Source organism: Lissotriton vulgaris, chromosome 11, assembly GCF_964263255.1.
Source record: "Lissotriton vulgaris chromosome 11, aLisVul1.2, whole genome shotgun sequence".
Taxonomy (NCBI): domain Eukaryota; kingdom Metazoa; phylum Chordata; class Amphibia; order Caudata; family Salamandridae; genus Lissotriton; species Lissotriton vulgaris.
In genome coordinates, this window is record NC_141699.1 from 346,832,955 (window position 1) to 346,848,836 (window position 15,882).

A 15,882-nucleotide genomic window follows, 5' to 3' on the forward strand; every position below is an offset into this window, starting at 1 on the left:
AGGCTGCACTTCTATTAGTTGTTACTAGGTGTCTCTCACAAGTCAACTGCAAAAGCATTGAAATATTTTCATGAAGCTGCAGTTCCACCTAGGTCCAGGTCAAGTCAGAAGCAACTGCTTCAAATAACCTGTAGCAAAATGAGGGTGGGTGGCTTTAGAATAATAAAAACATGCATACACATTTTTGCAATTTTAATAGTTTGTGCCTGTTTTCCATAGGATTAATTATTTGCCAAAGCTGGTTCATAGTAATGAGTCAAGATTACAGATTTCAAATCATTTGTTTATTTTTAAAAATATATGTTTTCATACCCTGCTATCTCTATGAACCTTTATTCATGGTAAGTGCAAGTACATCTGGATTGCATGCTTTGACAGTTCATGTTTTGGTGTGTGTAATCTTTGTCTTTGAGTAACACACTCTGATTTCTCTTCAAAATGACTTTCAGCTGAAAGGAGTGTTTTCTGCAAACTGACAGTACTTCTACAACACTTCAATAAGAGAGACGTAGATTCACAAGTAGTTACTAGAGAGCTCTCTCAGTGGTTGAAATGCCAATCACAAACCTGTGGAGAGTTTGGCTCAACCTAAAAATCTGCATATACACTCTAGGTACTCCAATGCTTTGTGCTAATTTTCAATGGGATAAATAAATATACTACTGATGGTTTATAGTGATGAATGGACATTGTAATTTACAATAAATGTCTTGAGAGTTAGAAAAATAGTCGATGTAAACCTACTATTAGTCATTGAGAAGTGCAAGTGTCTAACAATTTTTGTATGTATATGTGTGCATGTGCAAAGGCTAAAGGCACCCACTCAAAGTGAAAGCATCAAATGGCTGGAAGGTACTGGCCTGCTGAACTATACATTCTGCTGTGTGTGGTGGGAGGGAGTACAATTTGAGTGATATGTCAACAGATCAATGGAGAAAGAATGTTGACTGGGAGCCCCTATATCTATGAATGTATCTATTTATCTATTTTGTATGATATTTTTGGGAAAACATGCTAGAAACAGCTAAAGTAGGCTTTAGGCCAGACGTAAAAAGGGTGAATTAATGGAATACTATAAAAGACTCTGTAAAGAGGTGCTGAATGAATCAAGGTTAATCTACGCAAACCCTAAAACCAGATCTTGGACAAGTAAATATATTTACTGAGTTATATTTCTTCATAGTACATTATGTTTTTACAATACATAACCAAACTTGTAAACGTCCACACTGATGTTACTGCGTAGCACCTAGAGAGTGGTGTAAAAAGGAACAGAACATTTTATCAGATACAAAAAGATGCCCACTCTGTAATGAACCATTGCCAAAAACTAAAGTGACGGACTCCTGAGCACTCTGCAATGTTTTTTTTTCACCTAGGTTACAAGAGGGTAGCGAATTGCGAACAAAGCCGTTTATGAGTAGAATTTGCATTGCCACCGTGATCATGCATGACAACACAAATGAACAGCGGATTCTGGAGCTAAAGGTAAAGACAAGAGTGGTGAAGAGAAGTAGAGTATATATAGTGATGGAGCGAGAGTCTCATTTCATTTGTAGGGGTGCATCATAATCACGTGTAGAGCGCACTCGCATATAATCATGTCTTGTATAAACGTGAAGTGTTCGAATTTTGAATGTATTACCATAACTACGTGATGTATTTTAGGCTATTGACAAGTGTCATGGAGTATTAACATAGGAAATTAATGTAACTAGCAGAAAACGTTAACCTGAGAAACTTGTGATGTGACATCTGACGCTACTCATGTACTAAATTGTGTTTAATAATGGTGACATTTTCAGAAGTTGCTAATTTTATTAGTTGAAATGTAATAATGATTCTGTATCCCTGTAATGCTTAAATGATGCATTCTTATGTTAGCTAAAGTTATGGGCCTGAAATGCAAGTCCCTGACAACTCTCGCTTTAGAATTAATAGTTGAATTTCATGTGCTCTCTGGAAGTTCTTTCTCAAGTTTTGTATTTCAGGTGAAGAAGTATTCCTTTAGATAGAATAATGTCTTTGTTTTAGCAGTTAGGCAATGAGAGAAGAAGGTACAGTTGTGTGACTTGGGCCGATAAAGGAAAAACAGTGGTTTCAGATCGGAGATGGCCTGGGAGCCAAGGACAGAATGTTGCCAGGGTTGTACATGGAGAACACCGTAGAAAAGTATGCTCAGGACTGTACCCAGAGTGGATGACATGTGCGAGGTGCACTATGGAAATTCTACCTGTGGATAACTTATTGTTAGCAATAGGGAAAGTGCCCCACTTCTTTCTTACCTTCAGAGAGAGAACATCCTAGAAGAAGCTCTTTCTAATTGACCCATGGATGGAGGAGTCTTCTTAGGAAGACCCCACAAAGGACACATTTTCCCTTCCTATGGAAAATGATTATGTTGGGATGTCATCTTAGTGTTAGAGTATGGTTATATTTAATGCTTTCCACTCATCAACCCTCCGTGCAGGGTAATTTGGATGCTTCTGTTTTCACTTATTGAATTAATAGTTTTGTTCATGTTGCACCGTCTAAACTGGAGCCAGAGATTTGGTTTCATGCTAATTCCTTTGTATTTATATACCCTCGTGTTGAATTGTGTCTATGTCCAGTTATTTTCGGCTTTGTAATAAAGTATTCTTACATAGTTGTCAGTGGGATATTATGTATCAAAGAGAATTATTGGCAAATTTACTGTTTATTAACAACTTTACTCTCCTTTACACTTTTGTGCTACCGAAAAGAACCACTGGAGTGGGTCTCTAGAGAAGGTCTAGGACTAATGGGCCTGGCCCTTTCAGTAGCAATCTTGGCATCCAATATTTTCAGGGAGTCTGATAAAAACGACACTAGTGATCTGTCAATGAGGGATTGAGGCTAGATCTTGAGGAGGTGGGCATTATGTGTGATGTGGGTGGTCATGGTTGTCTCTACTATTTTAACCCACCACTCTGCTTTTGCAACTGTAAATATGTTTGGATGGCCCACCCAACTCCTTGCTTGAAGTATGAAACTGTAACAGCAATAGTATTCTATTCCATCCTACAAGATTCAACTCTTTCTCTTGCATGAGAATAAACACTAATACAATTACAGGGTGGTTTAATCGTATGATCACTCTATCATTTGTGGTCAAATAAGAGTTCATGGATGTTGGCCCGGGATTTGCTGTGGAGGGGTTGGGGTACTCTTTCCTAGATACTGCGCATTCATAACATGCAAGAATTTCTCCAGCTTACTTGTACAAAATACAGGAATGTAAAAATGTTACTATACACTGTGGCCCTATTGCTATCACATAGGGTCCTCTGTGTGCTTCATCTCTAGTCTCTCTGTGAAACACCAGTCACTAGCATTGCATCTCACCTTGACTGCAGATATTGAGATGGAGGTGATGCATTTGTACATTTACAGACGTTATTACAAAAGGTGAGTGACAAATTCATACTTTTAGATACAGTCTGCCTGTGCCTACAACCTGACAAGATTTCGTATCGGGAATTAATTGGAGAATGGCAGTAGCAGTACCTTAACATTCTGGTGAATGCTGCCCTCAATTAGCTTATTCTTCATTGCACATGTCATTTAGTGTTTGCAGAAAGCAAGTCAAGTTTCCCAAGGTGCCACCCCCATTGATTACATCTGTTGGCCCATGCATCTGAAAAGATGTGGACGAGCCTCATACTTCTGCGAGAGGTGCCATATGAATGAGAAACATTAGAAAATGCAGGAGAACAATTTACAGGCAACTGGATTTACCTATGCAGGCATGAGGGAGTGAGATGAGCCTACCCTAGCGCCATGAAACCGATTCTGGTATAAGAGCGCTCTATAAATATTTTAAAATTCAAATTCATACCCTTCTTCAAATTTTTGACTCCAACTAGATCAACATTCACAAAGAAGATTGTAATCACTAGAACAAGGCTTTACAGAGGCAGCAAACTCAACCTAAGCAACAGAGAAGTAGGCCACAATCTGGGATCACCTAGCTTCTGGATAACTCTGTTCACAGCATAGGGATGTGCACTAACAAGCTAGCTAGACTTTCTTCAGTCTTCTATCTGGCAGAGGATTTGGCATGCATTACAAGGAAGGCTAAGCAGACTTACCTCAGCCTCTCTGGGTGGAAAGTTCCCAGGGTGTTACAATCATGTGCGTATCTTTGCTCAGAGCCTCCCCTAAGCTCCTAATACAGAGAGATAAAAACGAAATGACGCAATGATAAAACCTTTCTGTGTTTGATCCCTGTTATAAATAGTGCCTTCGTCTTGGGGACTGGAACCTCCCTTTACCCTCAAATATTCTGACAGTCTCTATTCACTCAGTATCATCAAAGGAGTTAAGTGGGGTTCTTCATAGGTCCTCCTCAAGTGAACCTACTTGTGTTAGATGGTCCCCGCCCCTACTTGAGCTCTCTAAAATAATGTTGACTTTTTATGTAAAAAATCCGTAGCCCACCCGATGATGAATTCTTCCTGTCACAGGTCTTACATTGTAGGTACAAGTTTACCTCAGCTCCCTTTAACACCATTGGGGATGAGACAACAGTTGTGATGAAGTTGGGTGGTCCTATTCGATTAGAATTTTAATCCTGGATTTTTGAGATGGTGGCAGATAGGGACGCCCAGACCCCCAGTTACATCATCTGGCTGGACCCCTACAGTACGCACTGCTGTGGTGCCATGACGGCCCCAATTGCAAGAAGAACTCCTGGAGGGACTGGTAATGAACGAAGACCTCCCCAGGCTGCTTATGAGGGGGGTCATAGGGTGCCAGCAGGTAACCCCCTTCATAGTTCCCCAGGTTGCACCGGCATGAGAAAGAGTGGCCAAACATGCCATGAAGCGTGCGCAGTATGCCAGGCTGCTCCACATATGTTGGTTGCGGCCTCCTTTCATACTCACCCGCACCTCCATGGATGTCTCACAATCGTTGGATGTAGGCTGTAAGGGGACGGGAAAACTGTTTCTGAATGACTCTTTTGTGATACCAGCAGAAGCAGGAACACTTTTTGGAAGAGCACTGGGGCACTTTCTACAGTACACAAGTGTGTTCTGTACAGCTTGTGAGATCGGGACAAATTTCCCAGAGGAGCCCAGCGAATCCCATGCCCTGATGGTAAAATGAGATAGAGGTGGGGCCTCATTTCCAGCTTGTTCACTGCCCTGAAAGAGGACAGGCAGATGGACGTAATGTCTGCTTGTAATAATTGGAATAAGGACATTGAGAGCACTCTCATGGACGGGGAATGGAAGCGGGCTAGGGTACAAGTGCAAAGAAAAAAGAAAACAGCCCGCAACTCCAGGTTTCAATTGGCACAATTCTACCACCTCCATAAGGCCTACCTGAGGCCGCAGCAGCTGCATAGGGTTTACCAAACGCAGGTGATTGGCAGTGCAAAACCCCAGCAGATGTTATTCATGTTACATGGGCATGTCGATGTATGCAATCCTTGCGGGTGCGGGTGCTGTGGGAAGTGAAACAGATAACAAGAGTCAGAGAAAGCTGACAATACACCACTGTATCCTGGGCCTTTTGCTGCTCCCTAGGGGTGGCAAGAAGATGGGATATAAATGAGCCCAACCCGGACTACTGCTAGACCAGTGTTGTATTGCCCTTCATTGGGCAAGCCAGTGGAGAGCTGACCTGCTGGAATGGGCAGTGGCTGAAGAATGTAGGCTTAGAAAGGTACACATGGATGAAAATGCAGAGAAGGATTTGGAGATGTGGGGCATGATGGTGGGCTGCCTTGGAGAGTATGGAGGGTAATGGAGGATGGCTCGGCTCCGATTACGCCTGTGGTTGCAGTGGTAGCCCCCTGGGAAGGGGGGAAGGGGGTGAAGGTGGCCTGGGTGCGTTCTACAAGTGTTGGGAGGGCTCCCCCCCCCCCCCGCCACCCCCTCGCTGGGTACTGTTGGGGCTTTGCGGCAGGAGAGTGAAATGTATGGCAGAGAGAGCGAATGGGAGGTGACAGCTGGCCCCACTCCCGTCCTCTGAAGATGTGTTCAGCAGTGTGCCTTCTAGATCATCACTCATGCACGCACACCCGACCCCTCCTGCGCCAGACCCATAATGGAGCACACTTGATCATTTTGGGATGCCTTGGCCTTTGGGGAGATATTATGCTGAAGGAATGTTTTAAGTTGCTGCTACGGGTCTCGACTCAGTTTTGTAATGTTTGCATATTGCAAAATGCTAAAAATAAGACATTTGTAGGGGGAAAACAATATACTAATATCTTCCTTCCACGGAAGAGGAAATAATGTTTGGAAGGCAGAAGGTTGTGAACCAAAACCTTGGGTCTTGAATGAGCCTAATTCTGAACTCTAAGATTGGACTGGTATTGACAGAAACATCATGAGAACCCACTTGAGTATGGTCATGACAATGGTTTACTAAGTTATGACAGGAAGAGGCACACATCTTTTGCCTGTGGATTGGTCTTGAAATCGCTCTTGAATCTTGTTTTCTTAGTGTGAATATTGCCAGTGGAAATACTGATTAGAGGCAGAGTTTGCTTAAACCACTGGCTGAGGTGGGACTGCAGGCTTTGAAGCGATGCACTGTCTCATACTACTTTTTGGAGGATGGAATATCCTGCTCTCCTTGCGAAGATAAGAACACTACCGAACTAGGAACGTGCTGACTAAAGGTCACTATGAAGTGGCCCACCTAAAGAGGGTGGATTGTTTCAATGATCACGCTGGGCTATAGTAGCGATTAGAAAGAAGCCCTTGTTAGCTATTTCTCCATGTAGGGCTTAATGCAATCTTATTTCAAGAAGCTTTCGTGTGTATATTGAACTAAATTAACAACCACTGCTATTAACTCGGCTGCCAACTGGGGGGTTGTATTTAAATCCAGGGGGGAACACTGTTCATGTAGTCCTGTCCACTGACAATAAACTGAAGACTCTAGTAAAAGAGGTGGGGCAGAGTGTACAGAAGGAGAGGAATTACATTAATGCCCCTGCTGAAAGCTGCTGCTTTTAGTTCGGTTCCAATTGGTGATGGTGAGACTGTAACGGCAATATGGGAGGGACGCAAGTCGGTTCACTCCTATAAAATACGAGTTAATTTTTAGACATAGCAGGACCTAAATATGGTTAATAATTACAAAAAATATACGTACAGTACAGTAAGCTCAGAGCAGTATTTCTCTCTCTCCAGATGCTGTTGTCTGTTTGATGTAACTTTACGCATCTAATGCAAAATTTACGTTGGAAGGCAAGATGCACAATATTACATCTAATTAATACACTTGGGGCCAGATGTAGGTGGCCATTTGAGGCCATTTACCGAGCGGTAACGGCCGATTTTGGTCGTTACCGTTTGGTAAATGGGTGACAGGTATGTAGGCGGCATTATTTTACTGAATCGGTAAAATTACCGATTCGGTAATTTTACCGATTCGGTAAAATAAAAATTCGGTAATTTTACAGATTCTGAGGCACCCAGATGTAGGTGGGACTCTTCAGAGTCCCAGAGGCCTTACCCAATCGGTATTTTACCATCAAATCCAATTTGATGGTAAAATACCGATTCCGGTGTGCATGCACATGTGTGCATGCACACCTATGCCATGTGACAGGCAGACCTGCCCTTAGGGCATGTATGCCTGCCACATGGCACCCGAGCCAGTTTTGGGGGTGCCAGAGATTCGGTAAATACCGAATCGGTAATGCCCATTCATTCATATAGGCTTCAAAGCCCATAGGAATGAATGGGCATTACCGATTCGGTATTTACCGAATCGGTAAATACCAAATTCTTCCGAATCGGTATTCCAGCACATCTTGAATACCTACATATCCACCCCTTAGATTTACCGATTTTTCATTACTGAATCGGTAAAATTCGGTAATTAAAAATCGGTAAATCTATTTTACCTACATCTGGCCCATAATCATTGTTCATGCATTCTATACATAAGCAATCATTTTGTATTATGTTTACAACTATTAATTCTTTTATCAGGCCTTAAGGGTGAGTTTGACCTAAAGATGGCTGCCTAGTTGCTTTTTTATTTTTACATATTAGTGGCCGAATCATGATGGGCTTTTCTGATGCAACGTAGAGGTGAGCACATAACGCAGGACATAAAGTGAATTCATTTAACACAATATTTCTATCATTTGCTGCTTAATTTTCTGTCACCACAACTCAGAAAGAGACAAACCTTGCTCACTGTTTCCAAGCTGTACTATCTGAAAATAACTTAAGCCCTCATGTACTAATAATTCAAATAGAAAATCGAAACTTGCAAGTATAAAACGATTTGCAATTTGTGTAATTTCTTATTTAGAATGTTCTAAAATCATGTGATCCTGTTTCTGAAAGTTTAACATACACTTCCAGTACTGTTTGGCATTATGCAGACTCGAGTTAGGGGGAAATGGATTACAAAATTAAAAAGTTGCTTTGAAGAAGCCTTTCCAAAGTATGTCTTGCCAGGGGCCCCCAAAATTCGTATTAAGGGAAACTGAACAAATGGTTTTGTCAACATTCACAAAAGGGATGGGGTCCTGATTGAAAATGGTTGCCACCTCCTTTGAGGTAGTAAATATTAATGCTTGTGACAGGATTTTAATCGTAAAACATTAATACATAACTTAAAGAATCAGCCCTTTATACGCCCCTACCAAATACCGATTTGCTATTTACTCATAAACCCAAATTGTGATTCAGTAACGTATTACCGAATCGTAATTTTGGTTTTGTTCATTTAAAAATGCCATTTTGCAGTCATGAAGGCTCAAAATTGACCTTTGCAACCCTAAAATAGATTCGTACATAAGGTCCTAACTCACAAAAATGTTGGGTTGAATGAATTCACGGTTCGCCATACAGGCACATAAAAGAGGCTTTCAGTTCTGTGTTGCACTAGAAAAGCCCATCATGATCAAACCCCCATGGCAGTCTGACTCCATAAGGACTGTCCTGTCTTATGACATCCTGTCTCCAGTTTAGCCCCAACTTCTATGTTATTTTGCTATGGCTGTCGGCCACTACTTATACTTTCAGGTGCCCAAGAGAGTCCATGATGCTCCTGCCAGGTACTTTTGTAGAATTGACAGTGCTCACCCAGCAGCTCCTCTACTTCCGTTATTTGGCGGTGGCTCTTCGTGTGATGGGTCAGCAAGTGAATAAGTTAGCTCTGATTATATGTCTGAAAACAAAAGGACGCCAAAACAAGGAAAATTACTTAAGTGACGCTGTACCAAAGTGAGTATCTTTCCTGTGTTGAAAAATACCCATCAGTTGTCGATCCTGAACGCCCTGTTCATCATTTGGGTTCCTTCACACCGGGAAGGTAAGTGTTTTTTAGAAAAGTTCACCGTAGACAACACAAGTTTGTGTCTAAACAGTGGAACCTAATATGTTTTAGCACATACTAGGGTGTGAGGAGGCAACTGTAGAGCAGTGCAAGTGAGAAGGTGAAAAAAAGGGTGAAAAGTGATATGTACACTAAAATTGGGTCGTAGAAAGGATAACAAACTTTATTATGTAGAGAAAGACAGTGTAGCAAACTCTAAGGGCATAGATAATCCCTAGATCAGAATCCAAACAAAATAATAGACCCTCCACAACATTCAAATAAATGTGTGCTGAAACAGTAATTTATACAAAAATTCTTCAATCTTTTTATTTTGATTATAGTATATTTTGTTTGTTATTTTTATCCTTTGTATAAATTTCATTTACTTATTTATTTCATTATCCACATTTAATAAAACACCTTGGTGTATAATACATAATATTCAAACACAAGCAAAAATTTTTGTTATTTACAACTAAAGAAGTACAGAGACAATAAGTGAAAACAGAAAAAATTACATAACCACAATTTCAAAAACAAATTAACCCAGTGATATACGAGATATTCAGTCGTTGGAATAATTGGTGAAGGCAATGCGGTTGAATGGAACTACGCGCGTTTCGGCCCAAGGCCTTCGTCAGGTGACCGTCATTCGTATATTTTAAATAAATAGAAAAAGTGATATAACCTAAACAGACAAAACAAAGACAAAAAGATATAGATGTATCAACAGCTCAGACACACATATTCATTTCAGCTATTTACAATGCAGTTTCTGTTTCTGTATTTGAGGGTCTATAACAGTTACAATACAGATGTATATATATATACAATGTAAACGTCTTAGTGCAACCACTTAATTTCAATTAAGGCCAGCCCATCTAATTTTTTGCTTTACAAATGCCTAGTTACCTATTGGATGATCCTTGTTCCATATTGGCTAAGCTAAAATTTAGTCACTTAAAGTATATCCATTTTTGTTACATTTCTAAATATGATAGTTTCTCTGAAAGGTTCTCAGACCAACAGCTCCATATTAGAGACTAAAGCTTCAGAAAGAAAAGAATCCAGAAAACAGAATAGATGTAGACGCAGATAAAGCACCTATACAAACACCCTAAAGATACCCTTACTAGTAAAAAAGGATATAGCCATTTTTACTTACATAATAATTGACAAGTTGACGAATCTACACTTCGCTAAACACAAACTTTATTAAACACCTTAAGACTCCCAAAGCAATAAAATGCATGCGATAAGTGTGGATTGAACCTATAACCACTAATCATTCAATACGGTCAACATGTTTCTGAAGACGTAAAGTGTAGCCTAATAGGTATCCTGCTGCATTCTTCAGGACCATAATCGCGACTGCTCATTAAAAAGGTGAAAAAAGGAAGAATATCACCTGAGTATTTTAGTGGATCTTCATTCTCCTTGCTTTTCGGATCACAAGAAGGCGAGACGTCCAAACAGACATATAAAGGAAGACAAACAACCACAAAACAGAACGTGAATTGGGTAACACATCCATTAGTCATGTGCATCAATGACTGTTAAATACGAATCTCATGCCATGATTGACACGCATACCATCAGTATCGTACAGTGGCCACTCTCACTTACCCAAATGAAAGGAGAGAAATGCTCCACCCCACCTGGCCACAGCTCAGGTAAATGGAGCCCCGCACTAGTGGGCAAAAAAGGAAATTACAAACGGTAACTAGACATGTCAGCAAAACTGACTTCATTACCCCACCTTACTCATAGCACACATATCAGTTGTAATTGGTCTGTGTAGAATGAAAGGCATCTTTCTCTCTTTTGAAAACGATCGAATATCGCTGTGTTTTAGCGATCGTTTGTAGATTCCTTAGTGAATCTCGTATAGGTAATGCTTAAATCTCTCTCTTCACACTCAGTCTAGGCATCACCCCTCTTTATCACATGTCATAGGTCATGCCATTATTACGCTTGCTATGCTCTATTCAAAGCGTTTGAACATGTCTCATCTCTGTTAGTAGGTACAAGTGTGTTCGTAATTCGTACCACCCTCTCTTACAGCGTTGCGAAAAGAGTACTAATAATCTGCCAAGACGCCCAAAGTCTGGCGCACAAAGTTACCAAGAAACGGCACACGCTCTACTATGCTCTTCATGCCCCGCCTGCTGTTCTTACCTTCCGGTCGGTACTCCAGACGTCCCTCTGGGCTGTCTCGGGGAGGTACAGATCGGTCCGGTGGATGGAGCTAAAAAGCCTCTCTCTCTCCCTGCTGGTCACGTGGGGCGCGTCACTCTGGTGCGCTCGACCACGTGGGGTGCGTCATACCGGTGCGCTCTCCTTTGTTCTCTTGGGGAATGTAGTTCGCTCAATGTACGTTTATATTTCGAACATATAACTCAATGTTCACCACCTTTGAGGATTATTTATTTAGTGACAACGCATATCAACCTCCTATACCTTCTAAATTCCTCGATCTTATAAAGACGGTCTTTTATTTAAGAAGGGTAAAACAGGTATTACTATTGTGTTTACGGCCAAATGAACAGTGTATTATATATATTCTGACTAAAACGTCTGCAAGTCAAATAACTTCTTATTAAAACGTTCTCCTCAGCGATGTATCAATAAGTCCAATAATTTATCTAGATTCTGTTTGTTACTCTCCTGCTTGTTGGTATTACATAGTGATATGTGCTGATAATAGGGTTCGTGATTTAGAACTAGGCATGTCATTAGTACGATGTTCACAAACAGACATTCTAGTGTTAGGGTGTTGAATTTATACAGCCATACATCACAGATGACTCATATCGATTATGTCATAAGAGATCTAGACCGATTGAAACAGATTCAATCTCTAGATGGTATACATGATATTTATATCCATGTTATCATATGGATAAAGGGATATCTCAATTCAGTGTGGTACATTGATCATAATGACATTCATGGGATGTCTTCATTTAATCCTGTTTTATCTGAATTCAGTCTGTACACCCATTTCTGCTCAAGCCTGAACAGAAACTTTTTAACATCCGTTACATGATTCGGGATCATAGGTTTCTCAATTACTGTCCATTGTATATCAGTTGGACCGTGACCTATCTCTAAAAAGTGATTAGTCATCTTCGTTGCTTGTCGCTGTTAAAGGGGCTGCTCAACTGAGGAGGAACTTTGTGGGCTGTGTAGCGGCGGAGCAGGGCTGCGAGTGTTGAAGCAGGGACTCCATCTCCCAGGAGTCCCTGTGCGCCCAATCTCTTATACCTGGGCCGCTCTCCCTGCTGGACACGCCCCCCGCCCACCGAGGTAAAAGTGGTTGCCTGCATCGTCCCGGTGGGATACTGACCTTGCTGATTTGAACGTTGTGGCTGGACCCTGGTTGCTGCCTCTTTTTCACCACCGTCAACCCTCTACCGCTCGCCAGACTCGCTGAGCGGGTCCCGCAGCGCATTGCCATCAGCGGGAGCTGTTAAAGGGGCTGCTCAACTGAGGAGGAACTTTGTGGGCTGTGTGGCAGCGGAGCAGGGCTGCGAGTGTTGAAGCGGGGACTCCATCTCCCAGGAGTCCCTGTGCGCCCATTCTCTACCACCTGGGCCGCTCTCCCTGCTGGAACCGCCCCCGCCCACCGAGGTAAAAGTGGTTGCCTGCATCGTCCCGGTGGGATACTGACCTTGCTGATTTGAACGTTGTGGCTGGACCCTGGTAGCTGCCTCTTTTTCGCCACCGTCAACCCTCTACCGCTCGCCGGACCCGCTGCGCGGGTCCCGCAGCGCATTGCCATCAGCGGGAGCTGTTAAAAGGGCTGCTCAACTGAGGAGGAACTTTGTGAGCTGTGTGGCGGCAGAGCAGGGCTGCGAGTGTTGAAGCAGGGACTCCATCTCCCAGGAGTCCCTGTGCGCCCAATCTCTTCCACCTGGGCCGATCTCCCTGCTGGACACGCCCCCAGATATTTCGCTCCCTATTTTAGACGGCCTCTAATCCCGCTGCGCGGGAGTGCGCCGGGCTAAGCCCGGGCATAGGGCGGGCTCTCTGAGGCCCTCAGAGGCACGACGAGGCCGGGCTGGGCCCATACCCTAACGTATTGCGTAGGTTGTTTGTGCATATTCCTTGTTCGCCTATTTGCCATGGCTGAGACATTTGACAAACCCACACCTGGAGGTGTAGTTGGGAATACCAAGGGCACATTAGACAATTATTTCATCAAGGCTGTCACTGATCCAGATAGGGAGAGTGCTTTGGCCGAACGTAGGGCGGAGCGGCGTCGCTCCATTGAATGCCTGAAAAGTAGACCTCTCTTGGATAGTGTGCCCTGTACTACTCCATCTGGTGCTATTATCCATACTGAAAACGAGGACATTTTATCTACTGATAATGTCCCAATACTCCTGTGTGACACGGCCCCCCCACTTGATTCCCCCAACACCTCATCCACGAATATTGTATCCCTTCCTGGCGACTCCATTGTAGGTACAGATGTGATAGTCGAGCGCCTGAACCTATATCTGAGACCGTTAGGAAAAAAAAGGTTAGGAAACCAGCCTTGCCTAAAATTTATGGCCCGCCACCTAACAAGAGAAGGAAAAGGGGTGGTGAGCCGCTCAGAAGTAAGATTCACCACTCTGACTTTGGCAAGACTACTAAGGTGAATGCAATACCCACATCTACCTTAAAGGCCGCTGTACCAAATGCCCAAACCTCAATGGCTCCTACGAACACAGTATTAACCCTAAAATCTCCTGTATTGACTGTACCAACTCCACAAGGTTTAGCTACTCCCTTATACTGTCCGCCTAAGGAAGCAGTGTCTGCTGTTCCTCTTGAAAGCTTTGAACATTTAATCAGGTCTTTTGTTTTACTCATAATAGAGAGGCTGAAGAGGGTGGAACAAAGACTGGGAGACCTAGAACTGGCCATTAGCAATAATGTTGGATCATCCAACGGTCCTGTGAAGCTAGTCCCACCCCCGTAGTAGTATTGCCATCTCCCACCCCTGCTGTTGAGACGGGCATAAATAAAATTAGTAAGCCTACAAACTCAAAAAAACAGAGGGCAATACCCCCTAAACTGGTCCAACAAACACTACCACATACGGTCAGCGAAGTCCCGAAGGCAGGGAATAAATCTCTCACGGGAAAAAGGCAAGAGGAGAGGGGAACTGCTAGCTCAGCTAGGACAGAGAAGCACAGGGGGCGTCAAGTCGAATTACCCCCTGAAGCGGTTCCTTTTGTGGTTGTCCTCACGGGTGTTCCGATATTAGAGGATGGTAGGAGGGAAGGGTTCTCCCAGTTAAAAAACAAAACTATGCATTGGCTTAACCAAAACCGACCCCTTCCCTTTAATATTAATGGAGAGATTCTGCATGTTCGGCGACTTCCCTGGTTGGGAAGTAGAGTGAAAAACATAAAGGGGGATCTAATTGTCATTAACTTTAGAGATCCAGAGGCTGTTAGATATATTTTAAATTGGACCCCAGGGAACGTTGGTAACTCCATCGTTCCCTGCGATCTGACTTATTTTTTACCCAAGATCTCAAGTGAACCCTGTATTTCATCCCGAGGTACTAGCAGGCCTGCAGATTAAACCATCTATACCCTTTAACAACCGGTATATGATGCAGACATCTAACCCCATGACCGCTGAAAATGTATTTGGGTGGGAAACTGTACCTTTCAGGTGCCATAGAAAAGGAAATAAGAGGATGGACCACTTTGTAGGAAATGGGAGGATGGACCATCTGTTACCCTTCACCCCGTTGGAAGTCGCAAACAGGTTCAATGCCTTTTCAGGCTATGATGAATGCGATTGACAAACGGGACTTCCCACTAACAAGCGATCTGCAAACGTGAACCAAGATGTAAATGCTACACCAAGCCCTCTATTGCAAGTCCTGATATTAGAACAAACTACCCAACCCACCATTGTCATCTCTCCTGATGACCAACCCCCACTGAACTGTGAGCCTGAGCCGGGGTCAGCTCTTAGCACCTTCACTACTGATGAACTTTTTGGTACACTGGACTGTGAACCAATTAAGCAAGATTTGTCGGTTGACCAGGTTAAAATCCTCTCTTGGAATGTGGCGGGTCTTAAGAACAAACTGCCCATCCCAGAGTGGGGCTCCTTTATGGCCTCACATGATATCTGTATGTTGCAGGAAACCTGGGCCTTAAAAGAAAGTAGGGTTCAGGGCTTTGCAACATATGACATCCTGGCAAGCATGGGTGAGAGGGGTAGGCCTTCAGGTGGGCTGTCTATATGGGTTGGTACACATCTTGGTGCTAAGGCATCTCAAATTCCAACCAACTCAATGGACGTGCAGTGCGTGTTGTTGAGTATGTTAAATGGGATGGACATTGCCTTGATCAATGTATATTCAAGGCCAGTTAGGCGGGGTCTCTAGTCAGAGGCTATTGAGACCTTGTTAACCTTCATCCAATCGATTGATCCAACCACCGTGTTAATCCTGGGTGGAGACTTTAACTGTCACTTTGAGCCACTCATGGACCCGAATTTGAGCAATCCAGATGAGGTTGACCTGCTGTGGGCTATTCCTGACCC

General features: G+C 42.9%; 1 protein-coding gene across 1 annotated transcript in view; it reads left to right on the forward strand.

Annotated features, from left to right (window-relative positions):
• C11H5orf52 (chromosome 11 C5orf52 homolog) overlaps positions 1-15,882 on the forward strand; it is a 210,403-nt gene that overhangs the window by 88,057 nt on the left and 106,464 nt on the right. The window contains exon 2 of the mRNA XM_086942471.1: positions 1,380-1,488. Within this exon, the coding sequence (XP_086798597.1) occupies positions 1,380-1,488 (109 nt within the window). The remainder of the gene's footprint in view (positions 1-1,379; positions 1,489-15,882) is intronic.